This window comes from Cibotium barometz, chromosome 35 (assembly GCF_041138505.1).
Source record: "Cibotium barometz isolate CiBa-2024 chromosome 35, ASM4113850v1, whole genome shotgun sequence".
Lineage (NCBI taxonomy): Eukaryota > Viridiplantae > Streptophyta > Polypodiopsida > Cyatheales > Cibotiaceae > Cibotium > Cibotium barometz.
Window position 1 is genome coordinate 50,166,209 of NC_141080.1, and position 19,568 is coordinate 50,185,776.

The 19,568-nt window shown below is 44.3% G+C and overlaps 1 protein-coding gene across 1 annotated transcript in view; it reads left to right on the top strand.

Moving 5' to 3' along the window:
- LOC147618565 (CBS domain-containing protein CBSX2, chloroplastic-like) overlaps positions 1-19,238 on the top strand; it is a 60,981-nt gene extending 41,743 nt beyond the window's left edge. Inside the window, exons 5-8 of the mRNA XM_086775021.1 lie at positions 17,891-17,943; positions 18,113-18,228; positions 18,326-18,383; positions 18,836-19,238. Of these exons, the coding sequence (XP_086631147.1) occupies positions 17,891-17,943; positions 18,113-18,228; positions 18,326-18,383; positions 18,836-18,940 (332 nt within the window). The 3' untranslated portion in view covers positions 18,941-19,238. The remainder of the gene's footprint in view (positions 1-17,890; positions 17,944-18,112; positions 18,229-18,325; positions 18,384-18,835) is intronic.
- The last annotated feature ends 330 nt before the right edge of the window (positions 19,239-19,568 follow it).

Sequence of the window (19,568 nt, forward strand, 5' to 3'; positions counted from 1 at the left end):
TAAAGGCATAAAAAAGAGGAAAAAATTCCTAAATAAATATGCACATGCACGGCCTCATAAATGGCCAGTACAAGCATGAAAATGATGTAGTAGGTCCTCTGGAGATGATATATAATCCAACAAGTTCAACACTTACTTTATTGACAGATTAGTTGCTAGCCTCTTCTAGGCTTGGCATGCCCTCCTCTAGCATTGATTCAGCGCCCCCGGCCCTCAGTGAATGGGATAGTTAATTAGGGTTAGAGTTCATGTGGGAGACATACACAGAGAAGGAGGGAGAGAGAGAGAGAGAGTTGTGGGGATAAGTCAACTCATGGAGATGAGTGTGTGACTCCCCTATCACACATGTATATTGCACTAGTACACATAGTGCACTTAGTACATTAAAAGTACTAAGTGTACTATGTACTATAACTTATGGGCTTGTACACACTATAAGGGTGGGCATAATGCCTTTACCCCAACAACCTCCCACTTAAAGGCAAAGTGCCCTTAAATGAAGGAAAAGAAAAATCAGCATGTACATGATAATATACAAGGCCATATCAAGGCTGAAACTGGCCTCATCCAATGCCCATCAAGTGTCTGCAATGAGCAAACCACTCCGGAGGTAAACTCTTTGTCAACAGATCAGCCGGGTTGTCATCCATATGAATCTTAACAAGCTGAATTTGCTTGTTCTCTATCACCTCTCTGATGAAGTGATACTTCACATCCACATGCTTCGTCTTTGCATGAAAGACAGGGTTCTTTGCCAACTGGATGGCACTCTGACTGTCACAATGCAACAATGGAATATCCCCTGTATAACCCAAATCAACCACTAACCGAGATAGCCATAATGCCTCCTTGCAAGCCTCTGTGGCTGCAATATACTCGGCCTCTGTAGTAGATAAGGCTGTGCACTTCTGCATCCTGGATATCCATGACACAGCACCTCCTGTGAATGTAAACACATAACCGGTAGTAGACTTCCGGTTATCTGGATGACCGGCATAATCCGAATCCGTGTAACCATGCACTAATGCATCCTGTTTGCCAAAACAAATGCACATATCCTGTGTGCCCTTCAGGTATCTCATGACACCTTTCACTGCTTCCCAATGCTTCTTGCCAGGGTTGGCCATGTATCTAGAAACCACTCCCATTGCAAATGCAATGTCCGGCCTAGTAGCAACCATGGCATACATGAGACTGCCACAAGCTGAAGCATACGGAATCTTGGCCATATCAGCCCTGCCACTATCTGACTGTGGGCTGTCCATAGCACTGAGTTTCACATATGGAGGCAAAGGAGTACTAGTCTTCTTCCCCCCGTCCATATTGAACCTCTGCAAAACTTTGCCAATATATTCCTTCTGAGACAAATACAACACATGCTGATTTCTGTCCCGAAGTATCCGCATACCCAAAATGTGATTTGCATCACCCAAATCCTTCATATCAAAGGTTTGATGCAGCCTCTTTTTCAAGGCATCCATCTCTTTACGAGATTTCCCGGCAATCAACATATCATCAACATACAAGATGAGGATCAATAGACTGCCATCCAAAGCTTTCTTGGTGTATAAGCAGTGATCTATGTCACTTCTCCTGAAATTCTGGGATTTCATGAATGTATCAAATTTATGATACCATTCCCTTGGTGCCTGTTTGAGCCCATAAAGACTGTTTTTCAGCTTGCATACAAGCTTCTCCTTTCCACTCACTGCATAACCCTCTGGCTGTTGCATATATATCTCCTCATGGAGATCACCGTGAAGAAATCACCGTGAAGAAATGCAGTCTTCACATCCATCTGAATCAAATCCAGATCATCATGTGCAACCAAAGCTAACACAGCTCTAAGTGTGGTCATTTTGACCACTGGAGAGAAGATCTCATCAAAGTCCACACCATATTCCTGCTTGAAGCCCTTAGCCACTAACCTGGCTTTGTATCTTGGCTTTGCATCTGGTGCAACTTTGAGCCTGTAAACCCATTTGCATGGCAAAACCTTCTTGCTTGCAGGCAAATGCACCAACTTCCATGTTCCATTTTTGTGCAGAGAATCCATCTCTGACTTCATGGCACGCTCCCAAAGAGCCTTGTCTGCCCTCTGTAAAGCCTCCTTATAACATGAGGGCTCCCCACAGTTAGTGAGCATCAAGTAGTCAACCCCTGGAACAAACCTGTCAGGGGCTCTGGAGGGTCTTGTGGACCTCCGTACCCAATGACCATCATTTGCAGGTTGCTGTCCAGCCTGCATATCACCTATTGGTGGCTCCTGTTCCATGCCATAAGGTTGAAAAATCATGCCCGGGATTTCCTCTAACTATGGCATATCCATAGGGATTGTTGGGGTAAAGGCGTTATGCCCACCCTTATAGTGTGTACAAGCCCATAAGTTATAGTACATAGTACACTTAGTACATTTAATGTACTAAGTGCACTATGTGTACTAGTGCAATATACATGTGTGATAGGGGAGTCACACACTCATGCTATTCATGAGTTGACTTATCCCCTCAACTCTCTCTCTCTCTCTCCCCCTTGTGCTTCTCTGTGCAGTTCTCCTCTCCGAGTTCCTTCAGTCACGTCTGCAGGCGCTCCTGGCTCCACAAAACGATGGTAGTCCCTGGGAAGGGCAAACGCAGGCCTTGAAGAGGTGAAGAGGCTGATACATTCATTACTCAATTCCAAAGCATCAAATTTCTGCAGAGCAGCACCAAATTCATCAACCCTTTCCTGCAACAGAAAATCAGAAATCAAGGTATTTGCCTCAAATTTTTTTTAAGGATTTGCAATTGAGCAAGTACAATGAACAATTGAGCAGATACAGGTGTCGAATTGCTCAATTTTGAGCAAAATTGGCAAAATGGGTGACATTGGTCACAATCAGGATCAATTTGCAGGAAATTGGTCACAATCAGGATCAATTTGCAGGAAATTGAATGTCGAAATTTGGGGCTTTTGATGTAATTGTGCAATTAAGCACTCATACATGCTGTATGATGTGAAAAATCGCACATTTGGGCAAAATTGCAGCAAATTGCAGTGCAAATCAAGGGGCTTTTGTGCCGATTTGGTTGATTTGCATGCAGGCAATCGCATTTGATGCTGTGGATAATGTGTTGATGCCTTACAAGCACTCAATGTGCCTGTAAATCAAGGGGGTTTCATGTATTTGATGTATATGTGGCCAGGGGAAAGCATCGTGAACACTCTGGATGCCTTCATGTGCGTCAATGTACCATGTATGATCAGAAATTGATCTTAAATCAAGGGGCTTTTCAAGTTCGTATGCTTGTTGAGCTTGGCAAAGCAGTAGGCAAGACATTTATGCCTTGAATCCTCAAAAATCAGCTTGCAGTCAAGGGGCTTTTGCCCAATTTCTGTTCGGGACTGTTGTATGCAGTATACAGGACTGTAAAAGTCTGATTTTCACTCATTTGGACAGCCAGGAGAGCATTTATTGCTATTGTACCTGCTGGTACAGATTTGGCACAGCTTTGTGCAAGTTTTGGCATGGCTGTACACTGTTTTGAGTGACCAAAAGGTTCAATTTCAGCTGCTGTACTTGCCGGTACAGGTTTGGTACATCATTGGTGAGCACTTGGTCTTGCTGTACAGTACTTTGGAAGGGCAAAAGAGCACATTTAAGGTGCTGTCCAAAATCTGCAGCAACCAGATTTTGGTGTTTTCATCACATAAAGTGAAAAAAAAGTTGCATTCGTGCTTCCGCAGTGGGAGATAAAGCTTGGGAGAACAATAGTGAGCACTTTGTGTGCTTTTGGTGCAGTGTTTGCACATATTTTGCAGGGAGTCAGGCATTGACAGGTTGCATTTTGCTATGGCAACCACCACAGGTGAGAGCTCTTCATTGCTTCACATCAAGAAGCTTGAAGGCTCGCATAACTATGATATTTGGCAAACCCAGTGCTACAATGTGTTGCTCCAGAAAAAGCAGCACAAGCCTATCAAAGAAAGGGGTGTAATGCCCGCTTCTCTCACTGCTGAAGAGTGGGAAGATATGGATGAGCTGGCAAGATCTACTATCATGTTGTCTGTGTCAGACTCATTACTTTTCAGCATTCGTGAAGAGAAGACAGCTTGGGGAATGTGGCAGAGATTGCAGGACTTGTATGCCCAACAAAGTGCCTCAAGCAAAGTGTATTGGTTGAAGAAACTCATAGGTCTTCAGATGAAGGAAGGGGCATCTATGACAGCCCATCTTAATGAGTTTAATGGTATTGTCAGCCAGGTCATTAATCAAAAGTTGGCAATGGACGATGAGTTCAAAGCCACTTTTCTCTTATGCACTTTGCCAGAGAGTTGGGACACATTCAGGACAGCCACTAGCAATTCGCATGCTATGCTGTCATATGCAGATGTTGAGGGTGCTCTTCTTCAAGAAGAGATGAACAGGAAGAACAACTCTGTTGGAAAGTCCAATGCAATGAATGCACGTGGGAGATCCCAACAAAGGGGTAAAAGCCAAGAACGGGGAAGGAGCAAGTCCCGCTCCAAAAAGGATTTGGAATGCCATTATTGTGGCAAGAAGGGACACATTAAAAAGCAATGCTACAAATGGAAAAATGATCAAAAGGAAAAGGGAAAAGGCAAAGACAAAGACAAAGATGAAGCCAAAGATGTAAAGCCAAAGGGCAAAAGTGGAGTCAAGATTGAAGAAATCAATGTGTCACATGCAGGTGGCAGTGAGGATGAGGTCCTCTTTACGTCTTCACTTGATGCCCATTCACTTCTTACAGGTGGTCATGGTATGCACTCATGGATCATTGATTCAGGTGCCTCCTTTCATGTCACAGGTTGCAGAGACTTGTTTGTCAGGTATACTGCTGGCAATGAAGGAGTGGTTTATTTGGGTGATAACCATGCATGCAAGATTCTTGGCAGAGGTGATGTGAGGCTTGTATTTTCAGATGGCTCACAGCTTATGCTCCATGATGTCAGGCATGTGCCTGAGATCAAGAAGAATCTGCTTTCTACTGGACAGCTTGATGATGCTGATTATGTTACCACATTTGGTAGTGGAAAGTGGAAAATTAGTAAGGGCTCACTGGTTGTTGCCAGAGGCTCTAAGGTGGACACTCTTTATTTCATGCATGCAGGTGTTTGTCACCATGCTAATGTAAATGCAACCGAGCTGCCGGAAATTTCTATGTGGCATAGCCGGTTGGGACACATGAGTGTCAAGGGAATGGAGCAATTGTCTCGTTTGGGTTACTTGCCTTCTCTAAAGTTTTCAAGTTTTCAGTTTTGTGAGCATTGTATATATGGTAGGCAACTACAGTGCCCCCACAAGAAAGCTCTTGGACAGAAAGATGCTCAGTTAGAGCTTGTGCATACAGATGTATGTGAGATGCCTCAGCTTTCTTTGGGAGGGGCAAAATATTGTCTCTTTTATTGATGATGCCACACACAAGGTGTGGGTCTATCCTCTTCGTTTGAAGAGTGATACATTCTCAGTGTTTCAGAAGTTTGTTGCTCTCGTTGAGAATCAAACTGGCAAAACACTGAAGGCTTTGCGTTCCGACAATGGTGGAGAGTATATGTCCAAACAGTTTCAGGACTTTTGTGATGCTAAAGGCATCAAGAGGGAGCTCTCTACTCCTTATGATCCTCCACAAAACGGGACAGCAGAGAGGATGAACAGGACCATACAGGAGAAGGTCCGTTCTATGTTGTCACATGCTGCATTACCTCATGGTTTTTGGGCTGAACCTGTTATGACAGCCGTTCACCTTATAAATAGGTCACCTAACACGAGGCTTGGTGGGAAAGTGCCAGAGGAAGTATGGACAGGGAAGCCTCCGTCATACAAGCACTTGAGAGTGTTTGGTTGCGTTGCGTACGTGCACATACGCAGGGAAATGCGCACCAAACTTGATCCTAAGTCTCATAAATGCATATTCCTAGGATATGGTGACAGAGGTGAAATGGGGTATAGACTTTGGGATCCCGTGAATAGAAAGATTATACGCAGCAATGATGTCATTTTTGATGAAACATGCATGTATAAGGAGCCTGCAAGGCAACAGGAGCCTGGCAGAGTCATCTTTGATGATGATGGACATCATGGACAACAACAAAGGGCTGTAAATCAGCCATTACAGCAGGAAAACCAGCCCTTAAATGGTGCTGAAAATGGTCCAAATGAACAGCCAGACATGGCAGAAGATATCCCTTTGGATATACCACAGTTAGAGGAGATACCGGGCATGATTTTTCAGCCTTATGGCATGGAACAGGAGCCACCAATGGGTGATATGCAGGCTGGACAGCAACCTGCAAATGATGGTCATTGGGTACGGAGGTCCACTAGACCCTCCAGAGCCCCTGACAGGTTTGTTCCAGGGGTTGACTACTTGATGCTCACTGACTGTGGGGAGCCCTCATGTTATAAGGAGGCTTTACAGAGGGCAGACAAAGCTCTATGGGAGCGTGCCATGAAGTCAGAGATGGATTCTCTGCATAAAAATGGAACTTGGAAGTTGGTGCATTTGCCTGCAGGTAAGAAGGTTTTGCCATGCAAGTGGGTATACAGGCTCAAAGTTGCATCAGATGCAAAGCCAAGATACAAAGCCAGGTTAGTGGCTAAGGGCTTCAAGCAGGAATATGGTGTGGACTTTGAGGAGATCTTCTCTCCAGTGGTCAAAATGACCACACTTAGAGCTGTGTTGGCTTTGGTTGCGCATGATGATCTGGACTTGATTCAGATGGATGTGAAGACTGCTTTTCTTCACGGTGATCTCCATGAGGAGATATATATGCAGCAGCCAGAGGGTTATGCAGTGAGTGGAAAGGAGAAGCTTGTATGCAAGCTGAAAAAGAGTCTTTATGGGCTCAAACAGGCACCAAGAGAATGGTATCATAAATTTGATACATTCATGAAATCTCAGGATTTCAGGAGACGTGACATAGATCACTGCTTGTACACCAAGAAAGCTTTGGATGGCAGTCTATTGATTCTCATTTTGTATGTTGATGATATGTTGATTGCCGGGAAATCTCGTAAAGAGATAAATGCCTTGAAGAAGAGGCTGCATCAAACCTTTGATATGAAGGATTTGGGTGATGCAAATCACATCTTGGGTATGCGGATACTTCGGGACAGAAATCAGCATGTGTCGTATTTGTCTCAGAAGGAATACATTGGCAAAGTCTTGCAGAGGTTCAATATGGACGGGGGGAAGAAGACTAGTACTCCTTTGCCTCCATATGTGAAACTCAGTGCTATGGACAGCCCACAGTCGGATAGTGACAGGGCTGATATGGCCAAGATTCCGTATGCTTCAGCTTGTGGCAGTCTCATGTATGCCATGGTTGCTACTAGGCCGGACATTGCATTTGCAGTGGGAGTGGTTTCTAGATACATGGCCAACCCTGGCAAGAAGCATTGGGAAGCAGTGAAAGGTGTCATGAGATACCTGAAGGGCACACAGGATATGTGCATTTGCTTTGGCAAATAGGATGCATTAGTGCATGGTTACACGGATTCGGATTATGCCGGTCATCCAGATAACCGGAAGTCTACTACCGGTTATGTATTTACATTCACAGGAGGTGCTTTGTCATGGATATCCAGGATGCAGAAGTGCACAGCCTTATCTACTACAGAGGCCGAGTATATTGCAGCCACCCACAGAGGCTTGCAAGGAGGCATTATGGCTATCTCGGTTAGTGGTTGATTTGGGTTATACAGGGGATATTCCATTGTTGCATTGTGACAGTCAGAGTGCCATCCAGTTGGCAAAGAACCCTGTTTCTCATGCAAAGACGAAGCATGTGGATGTGAAGTATCACTTCATCAGAGAGGTGATAGAGAACAAGCAAATTCAGCTTGTTAAGATTCACACGGATGACAACCCGGCTGATCTGTTGACAAAGAGTTTGCCTCCGGAGCGGTTTGCTCATTGCAGACACTTGATGGGCATTGGATGAGGCCAGTTTCAACCTTGATATGGCCTTGTATATTATCATGTACATGCTGATTTTTTCTTTTCCTTCATTTAAGGGCACTTTGCCTTTAAGTGGGAGGTTGTTGGGTTAAAGGCGTTATGCCCACCCTTATAGTGTGTACAAGCCCATAAGTTATAGTACATAGTACAATTAGTACATTTAATGTACTAAGTGCACTATGTGTACTAGTGCAATATACATGTGTGATAGGGGAGTCACACACTCATGCCTCATGAGTTGACTTATCCCCACAACTTTCTCTCTCTCTCTCTCCCTTGCTTCTCTGTGTATGTCTCCCACATGACCTAACCCTAATTCTCCCATCAGGGATATTTTCTGCCATCTCTGGCTGTCCATTTGGACCATTTTCAGCACCATTTAAGGGCTGGTTTTGCTGCTGTAATGGCTGATTTACAGCCCTTGGTTGTTGTCCATGATGTCCATCATTATCAAAGATGACTCTGCTAGGCTCCTGTTGCCTTGCAGGCTCCTTATACATGCATGTTTCATCAAAAATGACATCATTGCTACGTATAATCTTTCTATTCACGGGATCCCAAAGTCTATACCCCATTTCACCTCTGTCACCATATCCTAGGAATATGCATTTGTGAGACTTAGGATCAAGTTTGGTGCGCATTTCCCTGCGTATGTGCACGTACGCAACGCAACCAAACACTCTCAAGTGCTTGTATGACGGAGGCTTCCCTGTCCATACTTCCTCTGGCACTTTCCCACCAAGCCTCGTGTTAGGTGACCTTTTTATAAGATGAACGGCTGTCATAACAGCTTCAGCCCAAAAACCATCAGGTAACGCAGCATGTGACAACATAGAACGGACCTTCTCCTGAATGGTCCTGTTCATCCTCTCTGCTGTCCCGTTTTGTGGAGGATCATAAGGAGTAGAGAGCTCCCTCTTGATGCCTTTAGCATCACAAAAGTCGTGAACCTGTTTGGACATATACTCTCCACCATTGTCGGAACGCAAAGCCTTCAGTGTTTTGCCAGTTTGATTCTCAACAAGAGCAACAAATTTCTGAAACACTGAGAATGTATCACTCTTCAAACGAAGAGGATAGACCCACACCTTGCGTGTGGCATCATCTATAAAAGACACAAAATATTTTGCCCCTCCCAAAGAAAGCTGAGGCATCTCACATACATCTGTATGCACAAGCTCTAACTGAGCATCTTTCTGTCCAAGAGCTTTCTTGTGGGGGCACTGGAGTTGCCTGCCATATATACAATGCTCACAAAACTGAAAACTTGAAAACTTTAGAGAAGGCAAGTAACCCAAACGAGACAATTGCTCCATTCCTTTGACACTTATGTGTCCCAACCGGCTATGCCACATAGAGATATCCGGCAGCTCGGTTGCATTTACATTAGCATGGTGACAAACATCTGCATGCATGAAATAAAGAGTGTCCACCTTAGAGCCTCTGGCAACAACCAGTGAGCCCTTACTAATCTTCCACTTTCCACGACCAAATGTGGTAACATAATCAGCATCATCAAGCTGTCCAGTAGAAAGCAGGTTCTTCTTGATCTCAGGCACATGCCTGACATCATGGAGCATAAGCTGTGAGCCATCTGAAAACACAAGCCTCACATCACCTCTGCCAAGAATCTTGCATGCATGGTTATCACCCAAATAAACTACTCCTTCATTGCCAGTAGTATACCTGACAAACAAGTCTCTGCAACCTGTGACATGAAAGGAGGCACCTGAATCAATGATCCATGAGTGCATACCATGACCATCTCCTGTAAGAAGTGAATGGGCATCAAGTGAAGACGTGAATAGGACCTCATCCTCACTGTCACCTGCATGTGACACATTGATTTCTTCAATCTTGACTCCACTTTTGCCCTTTGGCTTTACATCTTTGGCTTCATCTTTGTCTTTGTCTTTGCCTTTTCCCTTTTCCTTTTGATCATTTTTCCATTTGTAGCATTGCTTTTTGATGTGTCCCTTCTTGCCACAATAATGGCATTCCAAGTCCTTTTTGGAGCGGGACTTGCTCCTTCCCCGTTCTTGGCTTTTACCCCTTTGCTGGGATCTCCCACGTGCATTCATTGCATTGGACTTTCCAACAGAGTTGTTCTTCCTGTTCATCTCCTCTTGAAGGAGAGCACCCTCAACATCTGCATATGACAGCATAGCATCGAATTGCTAGTGGCTGTCCTGAATGTGTCCCAACTCTTTGGCAAAGTGCATAAGAGAAAGGTGGCTTTGAACTCATCGTCCATTGCCAACTTTTGATTTATAACTTGGCTGACAATACCATTAAACTCATTTAGATGGGCTGCCATAGACGCCCCTTCCTTCATCTGAAGACCTATGAGTTTCTTCAACCAATACACTTTGCTTGAGGCACTTTGCTGGGCATACAAGTCCTGCAATCTTTGCCACATTCCCCAAGCTGTCTTCTCTTCACGAATGCTGAAAAGTAAAGAGTCTGACACAGACAACATGATAGTAGATCTTGCCAGCTCATCCATATCTTCCCACTCTTCAGCAGTAAGAGAAGCGGGCTTTACACCCCTTTCTTTGATAGGCTTGTGCTGCTTCTTCTGGAGCAACACATTATAGCACTGGGTTTGCCAAATATCATAGTTATGTGAGCCTTCAAGCTTCTTGATGTGAAGCAATGAAGAGCTCTCACCTGTGGTTGCCATAGCAATATGCAACCTGTCAATGCCTGACTCCCTGCAAGTGTGCAAACACTGCACCAAAAGCACACAAAGTGCTCACAGTTGTTCTCCCAAGCTTTATCTCCCACTGCGGAAGCACAAATGCAACCCTACTCCCACTGTATGTGATGAAATCACCAAAATCTGGTTGCTGCAGATTTAGGACAGCACGTTAAATGTGCTCTGTTGCCCTTCCAAAGTACTGTACAACAGTACCAAGTGCTCACTTGTGATGTACCAAACCTGTACCGGCAAGTACAGCAGCTGAAAATGAACCTTTTGCTCACTCAAATCAATGTGCAGCCATGCCAAAACTTGTACAAAGCTGTACCAAATCTGTACCAGCAGGTACAGTAGCAATAAATGCTCTCCAAATGAGTGGAAATCAGACTTTTACAGTCCCGAACACTGCATACAACAGTCCCGAACAAAAATTGGGCAAAAGCCCCTTGACTGCAAGCTGATTTCTGAGGATTCAAGGCATAAAAGTCTTGCCTGCTGCTTTGCCAAGCTCAAAAAGCATAAAATCTTGAAAAGCCCCTTGATTTAAGATTAATTTCTGATCATACATGGTACATTGACGCACATGAAGGCATCCAGAGTCTTCACGATGCTTCCCCCTGGCCACATATAAATCCAATACATGAAAGCCCCTTGATTTACAGGCACATTGAGTGCTTGACAGGCATCAACACATTGCCCAAAGCATCAATTGCAAGTGCCTGCATGCAAATCAACCCAATCGGCACAAAAGCCCCTTGATTTGCACTGCAATTTGCTGCAATTTTGCCCGAATGTGCAATTTCTCACATCATACAGCATGTATGAATGCTTAATTGCACAATTACATCAAAAGCCCCAAATTTTGACATCCAATTTCTTGCAAATTGATCCTGATTGTGACCAATGTCACCCAATTTTGCCAATTTTGCTCAAAAATTGAGCAATTCGGCACTTGTACCTGCTCAATTAATGATTGTACCTGCTCAATTGCAAATCCCAAAAAAAAATTGAGGCAAATACCTTGTAATTTCTGATTTTTCTTTTTGTTGCAGGAAAAGGGGTTGATGATGCTGCTGCTGTTCTGGTGAAGGATTCCTCAGGCGATTTCTGATTGCAGGAAAGAAGGGGGTCGTGTTGATGCTGCTGTAGCTGCAGATGTACGGATGGCTGGGCAGCCCTCTGCGCTGCCTGGTTGGGCAGCGTGGCTGCTGCCGTAGGCGCCTAAGATGCAAGCTTGGAGGTAGGCGCACGAAAAACAACGGGCAGAGCTGCTGACTGCAGAGGCGCCCGCACTTCGATGCGTATGTTGTCTTTCTCCACGTCGCCTACTCACGCGGACCACTACCCTCTCACCGAAGTTGGCGTCTTTAGGAGCTCGCTTGTAGGCGTGTTCGCCTGTTGTATTGACGCCCGCCTGCCTAGTGGATAGCACTACACGCGACGGGCCTTCCTCTCACGAGTCGGCGTCTCACGGCTGTTGACGCTGCCCCACGGCTACTCCTCCGAGATGATGATCGACGGCGATCTTGTTGATTCGCCCCCTTCCTGGTGCGCCACCCAACGCTTGAGAGCCAGCCGTCTAGCGCCCAACGCTTGAAAGCCTTCGCCTAGTGGCCAACACTGCTACAAGCTTCCCCACATTCACACAGCCTTACGCTCACACAGACAGCCCAGCGTTCAACGCTCACACAGACAGCACACGCCTTGCTTTGCTACCTAAGCCAGGAGAGAAAAATCAGCGCCTGCACCTTCTTCTCCTCTACAGCAAATTCGACACCACCATTGTTGGAAGTTCAGGCTCTGATACCAGTTGAATGGGAGAGTTAATTAGGGTTAGAGTTCATGTGGGAGACATACACAGAGAAGAAGGGGGAGAGAGAGAGAGTTGTGGGGATAAGTCAACTCATGGAGATGAGTGTGACTCCCCTATCACACATGTATATTGCACTAGTACACATAGTGCACTTAGTACATTAAAAGTACTAAGTGTACTATGTACTATAACTTATGGGCTTGTACACACTATAAGGGTGGGCATAATGCCTTTACCCCAACACCCGCCCCCCCCCCCAAAAAAGAGGAGGAAAAAACCGAGGATCAAGAACGTTGACCCATCGTTTGGAACCCTCTCTTCTGCCTTCCTTCAGTGGGAGAATAGACCCTTGGTACATGTCTAGTGGGACCCAAGTGAGTGGAGGTGGCACAACCCCCAACAACCATCCCATCCCCTCCCCTTCTTTGAGTAATTAGCTAGATTGGGGCGTCTGGGTCTTCTATGGCAGATTGGTAGCATTCCCACTACCTCCCCTTATTGGCAAGCTCAGGGGATCCAACCACCTTCCTCCAGTATTTCTTGCAACGGCTTTGGCATAGCTGCTGCCCTCACAAGTTTCATACTTCGAGGTGGTCTAGCTCTCATGCTCACACCGCCTCATCCCAGTGGAAACAGTGGCCACAACCCCTGTTTGACATTGGACCTCGGAGGCTGGCACATGCTTGCGCTGAGAATTCATTTTCAGCTTGGCTGCCTAACACATTTGGCAAGTGTGCTGCAACGAGACTATTGCTGATGAGTCCAAAGGGCATGTGCTTATATGTAAGTGCTGCATGTGAACATGCCGTAACTCCAAGGGAACTTTTGTCTTACGGGTTTTTCCTCTTGGACGTTTGGTGTGAAAGGACACCTTGACTAGGTTTATTATTATCACTTGTACTTGTTACTTATCATATTATTGTGGATACATGTGTAAGGACTTCTCCCTCTTTCTGTCTCAATTGATTTGCTTCATGTGTCAATGTGAGCTTCCATTGCCCCACAAACCCTAACACTAGGTTCTTGGGTTTCTGTCCATTTTAGGATTTTTGTCAAAATCTTCCGAAATCTTTCATACAGGGTACATAACAACACACCTCGAATTTGTCTGCGCAGTCAAAATCAGAAAACCCTAATTTAAGAAATGTACGACCAAACCCTAATGGAGTTTCTTCTACACACATGTTCGCTCTGCTCTGCACATCACCTCTGCCAAATCTGAACTTGTGTGGAGGTGGTCGTACAATGCTAACGGGCATTTTGTTCTTGCGCACACAAATCAAAGTTACTAGAATTTGGGGCTTTTTTCTACTTTTTCCCTTAGTTTCTTGCAACAAGTTTGCGTAGGACAAATACAAGTGATTGCATTTGGTGGCAGTTTGTGCTCATTGTGCTTGGCAATGTCCGTGCATATTTGGTTTGCATACATGATATTTGTGCCTCTTGTCAGTTCTTGTTAGTTTTGGATTTTGCAAAATGGCTCAAAATGTAGTAGATGTATTTGGTGTTTTGTCCCAGGAGGACAAACTTGATAGGAGCAATTACTCCTTGTGGAGTTTCATGGTTAGGAACTTGCTCGTTACCAAGGGTCTGCGGGGGTATGTCAATGGTGATGAGCCCTGTCCTGCAGACATTGCACTTGCCACTCTTGGCAGAGGTTTTGGGCCGGCTCCAGCACTTGCTCCTGCCACTCAAGAACATAGAAGATGGGATGCACGCGATGCGTAGGCCATGTCTTGGACCTATCTCTCTGTCAAGAGATCAATTATTCCACACATCCGGTCTTGTAAGATTTCACAATGTGCATGGGATGTTCTTGAAACTATGTATCAGGCAAAGAATGAGGCTAGAGTTGCATACCTCAAGAAAGAACTTGAGAACCGGAGATGCATGAAGGTGACAATATGGATGATCATCTTATGAAGATCTAGGATCTTTGGGAGCCATTGCTTAATATTGATGAGGTCATTTGTGAAAAGGAACTTGTATCTGGGACATTGCTGTCACTGCTTGGGTGCTACTTGAATTTCCACACTTCTCTTACTTTGTCTTTAAGGCTACAATTTGAGTGGTGGGTTTGTTATTATAAGAGGAGCAAATTGGGAAGAATAAATCTTCCATCATGCTTGGTAGTGACCGGGCCTTTGGTTGCCAATGACAAAGGCAAGGGCAAGTGGCTACTATCAGTCTAAGGTTGATCAGCCCAAGAAGAAGGGCAAGTGTCATTATTGCAAAAAGCGAAGGCACTACATTAGTAGTGTAGGAAGAGACTGGCCAACAAGGAGAAGAAGAAAGAATTTGGTTTGGCATTGGACTCTTCTAATGCTCATGTAGGCAAGTTGATGATTCAGCTAACTTTGTGTAGGATGATTGGGCTTTTTTGGTTTGCAGTTATGATGCATCACTTGTCTCTCATTGTTAATGAGAAACAGGTTATATGGTATTTTGACAGTGGAGCCTCCAGACATATCACTTCCAAGAGGGATTTGTTTAATTCAACGAGGGCTGCCCCAAAAGGCAAGAAAGTCACATGTGCGAATAACACGTCTTATCCTGTGAAAGGCATTGATGAGATCATACTCAACTGCAGATGGTTCAGACCTATGCATTTGAAATCTACTACCAGTCTCCTCTTTTTCCAAAAGCGGTTAACTTTGAGGATGACAGATGCACAGTAAGAGATAGATAGTATGTGATAGTCACCTCTAGGACTTTGTACCAGGGCCTATATTACTTGGACTCATTTGATAAGAGAGCACAGGATGCATGTTTGGCCATTTCTACTTCTTCTGTGATGCAAGAGGCAGAGTTATGGCATGCCAGATTTGGGAATGGGAAGTGCAATTTGTTGTTGCTACAAAGGCCTCAAATGGTGCAGGAAATGCCTCATGTGGAGCTGCGAGCTAGACGTATGTGAAGGGTGCATTTTAGGCAAATTTGTAGGAATGTCTTCATGGATCTGTAAGGGCCGTCTGGAAATTACAGCTCTTACATAGTGGTGTGTGGTTCCATGAGGAAGCATCTTTATTTTGTGACCTTCATTGATGATTACTCCATATTTGTTTGGGTGTACCCTTTAAAAGCAAAATCTGAGGTGTTTATGTGTTTTCCACCTTATGTAGCAAGAGCTGAAAATGAAACAGGTTGTAGAGTGCAAATCCTCCGCTTAGATTGAGGGGGGCCTTGTAAGAGCTGATGTCGATGTGGCAGTGTCGGTGTGGCAGTGTCGGTGTGGGTGGCTGATTTGGATGCTCGTGCCATGAAGAAATCAGTGACGGGATGCATAAAGAAATTTTATATCAAAATTAGAATTCTTTTTAATTCTATGTTTAATTTCTATGAGTATTTGATAATTGAATAAGTAAATACTCTGAGAGAGAAATTTCTATCCTTTTATATTCACTCGGACTGTAAAGAGAAAATTCAGAAAATCTATCAAAGTCGAAATATTCAGATAAATGAGTAATTTATTCCTCATCAGAACTCGTGATTAATTTATAAATCAGTTAAGTGAATATTCAATGAATGAAATTTAGTAAAATAGTAATTAAAATATCAATTCTTTTCGAGAAAGATAGTTCAGGAAAAATCTTATCCATCAGACTTAAACCCTGAATCAGACTATGACCTAGAGCAAACTCTTTCGTCAATTTCGAGGAAAGAAAATGTGACCAGTTTAGAAAAATACACTCAAAACTCCTGCCAAATCTAAAACGAAGTTTGAGACCCTTCGAATTGATCTGTGGATCAATTACAGAATTCCAGGAATTCTGTTATGGAATTCAGAATTACGATCAAGAAGTTTTGGGGATACTGATTCAAGAAATACTCCTTATATTCAAAATGAAAATCATGAAATACTCCTTGTATTCAAATAAAAATCAAACTGAAAACTTGCATAGAAACCCCGTTTTCTTAAAGGAGTGTCTTACACTAGAATGCTAGAGGGAGCATTCGGTATATATCTTTTAAAGGGAAGTTCGGTTGCAATAGCTGGCGGGGAGTGTTCAAAAAGGATAACTCATGCGCCAAAGCCTCTTTGACCAGCCTCGGTAAGGTTAAAATGGTGCGCTCTTCTCTGGTCCTCATATGGCATCACCTGTGCGAGTAGCCCGAATCCCTCCTGGGAAAAGTAGTGAAATTTCCCCCCTATCTCATAATACACTGGGCATCTGAACATACAGTGGGCCTTGCCCTCTACCTTCCCTATGGTGCATACTCCGCATATCTACTCCTCTCGTGGTATGTTCTTGGCTCTTCCAGTCCCTACTCGGAGGTGGCTTGAGGATACTTTGAGCTAACCAATGGTGATGTGAATAGCATGTGACATGTGGATCTGCATATACCTCAGGATCTCAAAAAATCCATGCCCGGTGAGTCTCAAAAAATGCTCTCTATAGAACTCACGTTTCGTCCCTATCGCTGATGATGACACCCAAGTCTGGCGTATGTATAGGTCGAGTAGATCCAACCGGATGATCCGATTGATCTCTTGTTGTGAGAGGTTGAGGGGTGGGGAGTCTAGATGGGGGGAGACCATCCATGTGTGTGAAATCATTCAACTACCGCCGAGCACCATACCTGATTTGGTAAAGTGGCAGCCGTCTCCTCCGCGAGATGGAGGGCAGTCTGGCCAGTCTGGCATGTCTCTCCTGCTCCCTCTCCCTCTCATGATACAACTGCATTGAAGTCTCTAGTGCTAGCCGAGGGAGACGGTCTCTGTCCAGGGAGTATACATCCTGAATGTAAGTAACAGTTTGGAAGAGAGCATCAGTGAGACCACAGGGGGGCTACCCCAAACTCTGCATGCATTATGTCATGGGGCACGGATGGCTTACTCCTGATCACGCGTGACAGAATCAGCACCTGTGTGTGTGTGTGTGAGAGAGAGAGAGAGAGAGAGAGAGAGAGAGAGATTTTATTAACGTCTTCCAAAAGACCGAACTCGGCCGAATCAGTGTACCTGTGTGGGGTATCCTCTGTCATCCCAAAAAAATGAAAAAGTACTGAACTGAAAAAGCTGAATCTGGGAGAGAAGAAAGAAAGTTATATTAACGCCTTCAAACGACCCAAAGGGTGATTGAGACCAAAATGATGTATACATAGTGTCCATGAAATCTCGTCATGGATGAAATAAGAAAAAGCAACAGTAAACTAAAACTGAAAACTGAAAGCTAAGATCTCAGACTCTTGAGATTATTTAAGATGAAAAATCTAGATCCTACTATGTCAGGTATAGGGTATGGTAAGTGATGGGATATGGGAGAGCTGAATAAAAACAGTCAATCAACCCTCTATACTGGGGAAGGGTCCCTTGAGGATGTCTGTCATGGGTGATACAATAAAGAGAGAGGCTAACAGTGCGAGAGAGAGAGAGAGAGGGGCTGACAGCGCGTGTTAATTGGCCCTTTGTAGGAAAGAGAACGTCAGACTCCTCTCTTTTCCCCGAAGCAGGCAGCACATGGAAGGTATCTATAGGTTCTATGGTCTTTTTCTTGGTCTGTTCTGCATTCCTTTGTTTTTTGGGATGCCCAAAGTAAGGAACATTCTGTGGTTTTTAAAGACTGGCATTTAGTGTTACTACTCGCTCGTGTGGTGTAATATCCATGAGCTTATGATTGAGGGTGTTTTCTACAGGCCTTCAAAGAGCTCCAGAAGCTTATCAGTAAGACACAAGGGAGAACTGTGGGAGAAGTGATGACCCCCTCACCCTTGGTTGTTCGGGAGCTGACAAATCTAGAAGATGCAGCAAGGTGTACATTGTTTTGTCCTTGTCCTCGTGAATCCATTTATGGTGTCTGCAATTGCTTATAGAACCTTGTTTTGATTGCAACCTATCAACATTTGCAGGCTACTTTTGGAGACCAAGTATCGAAGGCTGCCAGTGGTGGATGATGCTGGAAGACTGGTAAGCAATTTCTCCTTGTTAGTTCTCTTTAAAATCAAAGCAATTTTGTTTTACTTTACACAGAAAGTGCCTGCCATCACACTCGCTTTTAAAAGTGAATACCAGCCGTTGGATGGCTATGATGGGTGGGGGTCCTTTACACACTTACGTTGCTAGTCGATCCCAAAGTGTGCTGACAGGGTCGATTGTGCGTGTGAGGTCCCAGACATGAAATGGGTTGGCACGCTTCTGCAAAACATGCACTTTTATCCATTGTGCTGGAGTATTGGGCTACAGCAGTGCTGTGATGGTGCATTGACCACCATGCAAATTTAACATCTGCAAGTTGCTGGCAATACCTGCCTGCTGGCAGGGACGGCTGGCGGAAATCCTGTGTGACCAGCCTTATAACCTTTCTTTTTGCTTTGATACATGCTATAACAAAACTTCCTTTACTGGTTTTATGTTTGCAGATTGGACTCTTGACAAGGGGGAATGTGATTAGAGCTGCCCTCAAGATGAAGCGGGAGGCAGAGGAAATCGGTGGCTTCATGTCTGCGAGAGCAGGGACTCCTTAGCAATGAACTTTAGCTAGCAGCTAGAAATTAGTTCGGTGTTGCAGCTTCAGCACTGAGCAGCAATGTTTCTCTTATGTTTTTGCTGCCAAAGTGCTGCCAATTGTTATTCCTCCACGGATTGTAATGATAGATTGATATTGATTCTTTAAAAGCCCTCCACGGAATGTAATAGTGGATAAGGGCACTACTACAGCACAGGCCATGCATTACAGTTACTGAATAATTATGTGCTCCCACATAAGCAGCCTGCTTGGATTTTACTACTCATGTTTTAATGAAGGTGTATATGCTTGTTTCCCTTGGATTTGTTGGGGATGATTGTCCTTCCACCATATACTCATGCACATGCGTTTTTCGTTCTTATTGCCATGTCTTCTTGTTGAATTTCTGCAGTCCTTGTAAGCAGTTAGTATGTTTTCAATCAGAATTACAGTTTGCAATGACAAAGAGCAGAATATATAAAGGTGAAGTAACACGAATGGATGATGTGAAAGTTTGCATTGAAGCAGGTGAAAAGGACGATGTGAAAGTTTGCAATGAAGCAGGTGAAGAGAACATGAATATGGTTGTAACAGGAATGAAGTATTTATAGAACTAGAATTTCTTGATTCCTTAGTAGAGGAGCCTA